At 41.1% G+C, this 1,772-nt stretch overlaps 1 protein-coding gene across 2 annotated transcripts in view; it reads left to right on the forward strand.

Moving 5' to 3' along the window:
• Positions 1 to 1,002, forward strand: part of LOC107593301 (proto-oncogene c-Fos) — a 2,480-nt gene extending 1,478 nt beyond the window's left edge. For both annotated transcript variants that reach the window (XM_016282956.1, XM_016282957.1), the window contains exons 3-4: positions 146 to 253; positions 343 to 1,002. In XM_016282956.1, the coding sequence (XP_016138442.1) occupies positions 146 to 253; positions 343 to 954 (720 nt within the window). In that variant the 3' untranslated portion in view covers positions 955 to 1,002. The remainder of the gene's footprint in view (positions 1 to 145; positions 254 to 342) is intronic.
• The last annotated feature ends 770 nt before the right edge of the window (positions 1,003 to 1,772 follow it).

Genomic DNA, 1,772 nt, shown 5'->3' on the forward strand with positions numbered 1-1,772 from the left:
CAGTATCACGGTTTTTATTTTATTTTTTAATAAAATGAATGGTGCCTTGGGGAGCAGAAGAAGACTTTAAAAACATTTTAAAAATCTTGATTATTCCAATATATATATATATATATATATATAAATGTGCATGTTTTTATTTCAGCTTTCTCCAGAGGAAGAGGAGAGAAAGAGGATCAGAAGAGAAAGAAATAAACTCGCAGCCGCCAAGTGTCGAAATCGCAGACAAGAGCTAACCAACAGCCTCCAAGCTGTAAGTTTACAAACCGCTATATTCTGCAATAGCCTTCTTCAAAAAAGATAACTTTCTGCATGACATGATTATAATCTGCATGTGTATAGGAAACCGATAGTCTCGAGGAGGACAAAGCAGCTCTACAGTCTGAGATCGCCAGTCTGTTAAATGAGAAAGAACGACTCGAACTCATCCTCTCTGCTCACAAGCCCCATTGTAAACTCACGGAGGAGATGGCGGCAGAGAGTGAGGAACAAACCCAAGCCCAGAAGGAGCAGATTCAAGCTCGGAGCACCTCTCCAGAACAGGTGCCCACCTCACCTCAGCAGGCCGACCTCACCAGCACTGCGATCTTTGGCGACTCCGACATCCTTCTGTGCTCCAGTGCCGAACTGGGCGCCGCTGAGGTGGAACCGTACATCGATATGCAAGATGTGTCCATGGAAGACATTAGCGAGGTGATTGACAGCGGCGATGACATGGATCTGTTAGTGCCAGATATTGACCTCACTAGCTCTCTGGGTCTGAGCGAATGGGAAACCCTGTACATGTCAATGGGTGGCGGGTTGGAAGCTCTCAGCTCGCCTACATGCAGCCCCACCTGTAGCAGCACCAACGCCGTGCCCGTCTTCAGCTTCAACAATGCAGATGTGGAGACGCATGACAGTGGGAAAGAGGGCAAATCTAATGCAGCCAAAGAAATCTCGACGACTTTATGAAGCTTCTAACACATCATTCTGACGAATAAAGGTTCCAAAATGGGGTCCCCCCCCGGGAACCTTTATTTTTAACAGTGCAAAAGAACCTTTCAGTGTTCTTTGTTGACATCTATCCATGGAAACTTTCCATTGCACAAAAGGTTCTTTATAGTGGAAAAAGGTTATTTTCTGAATTTGATAGGTTCGATGGCTGTTCAAGGTTCTTCATAGAACCACTGATGCCAATAATGAACCTTTATTTTTAAGTGTTGTTTGCTGAATGGTTCTTCTATGGCACTGGTGTGAAAACACCCTTTGGGTTCCCAAAAGAACCTTTCAATTAACAGTTCTTAATTTATTTTATTTTTTTTTAAATGAGAACATTTGAATATTTCAAAGATTCTTTTTTTCCCCACAATAAGAACTTTTTGTGCAGTGGAAAAGATGTATAAATGCCAATAATTAACCTTTATTTTTAAGAGTGAAATAATCTGAGAAAGAAGGGTGAGCTGTGAAATATTACTGATGAACTGAAAAACCCTCATAAAAATGCTTTCATAAATGAGTCTGACATGTTCAACATTTACAAAAAAATATAGTGAATGCTGTGCAGTAGATGTAATGTGACCCTTACATCCAGTCCTATAGTCACTGTTTGTTTCTTCCAGATGTTGACATATGTTGTTCATCCTGTGAAAGACATGCTTTTATGCACTTTTGTACCATGTAGGTACGTGTACCAGTTGGTGTAGTGATGTACAGTGCAGTCTGTTACACCGTGTCTTTAGTGTGTGAAGAACTGTTTTATGGTATTGTCCAAAAAAAAATCTGACCATGGT

This window comes from Sinocyclocheilus grahami, unplaced genomic scaffold (genome assembly GCF_001515645.1).
Source record: "Sinocyclocheilus grahami isolate Dianchi unplaced genomic scaffold, SAMN03320097.WGS_v1.1 scaffold168.1, whole genome shotgun sequence".
Taxonomy (NCBI): Eukaryota; Metazoa; Chordata; class Actinopteri; order Cypriniformes; family Cyprinidae; genus Sinocyclocheilus; species Sinocyclocheilus grahami.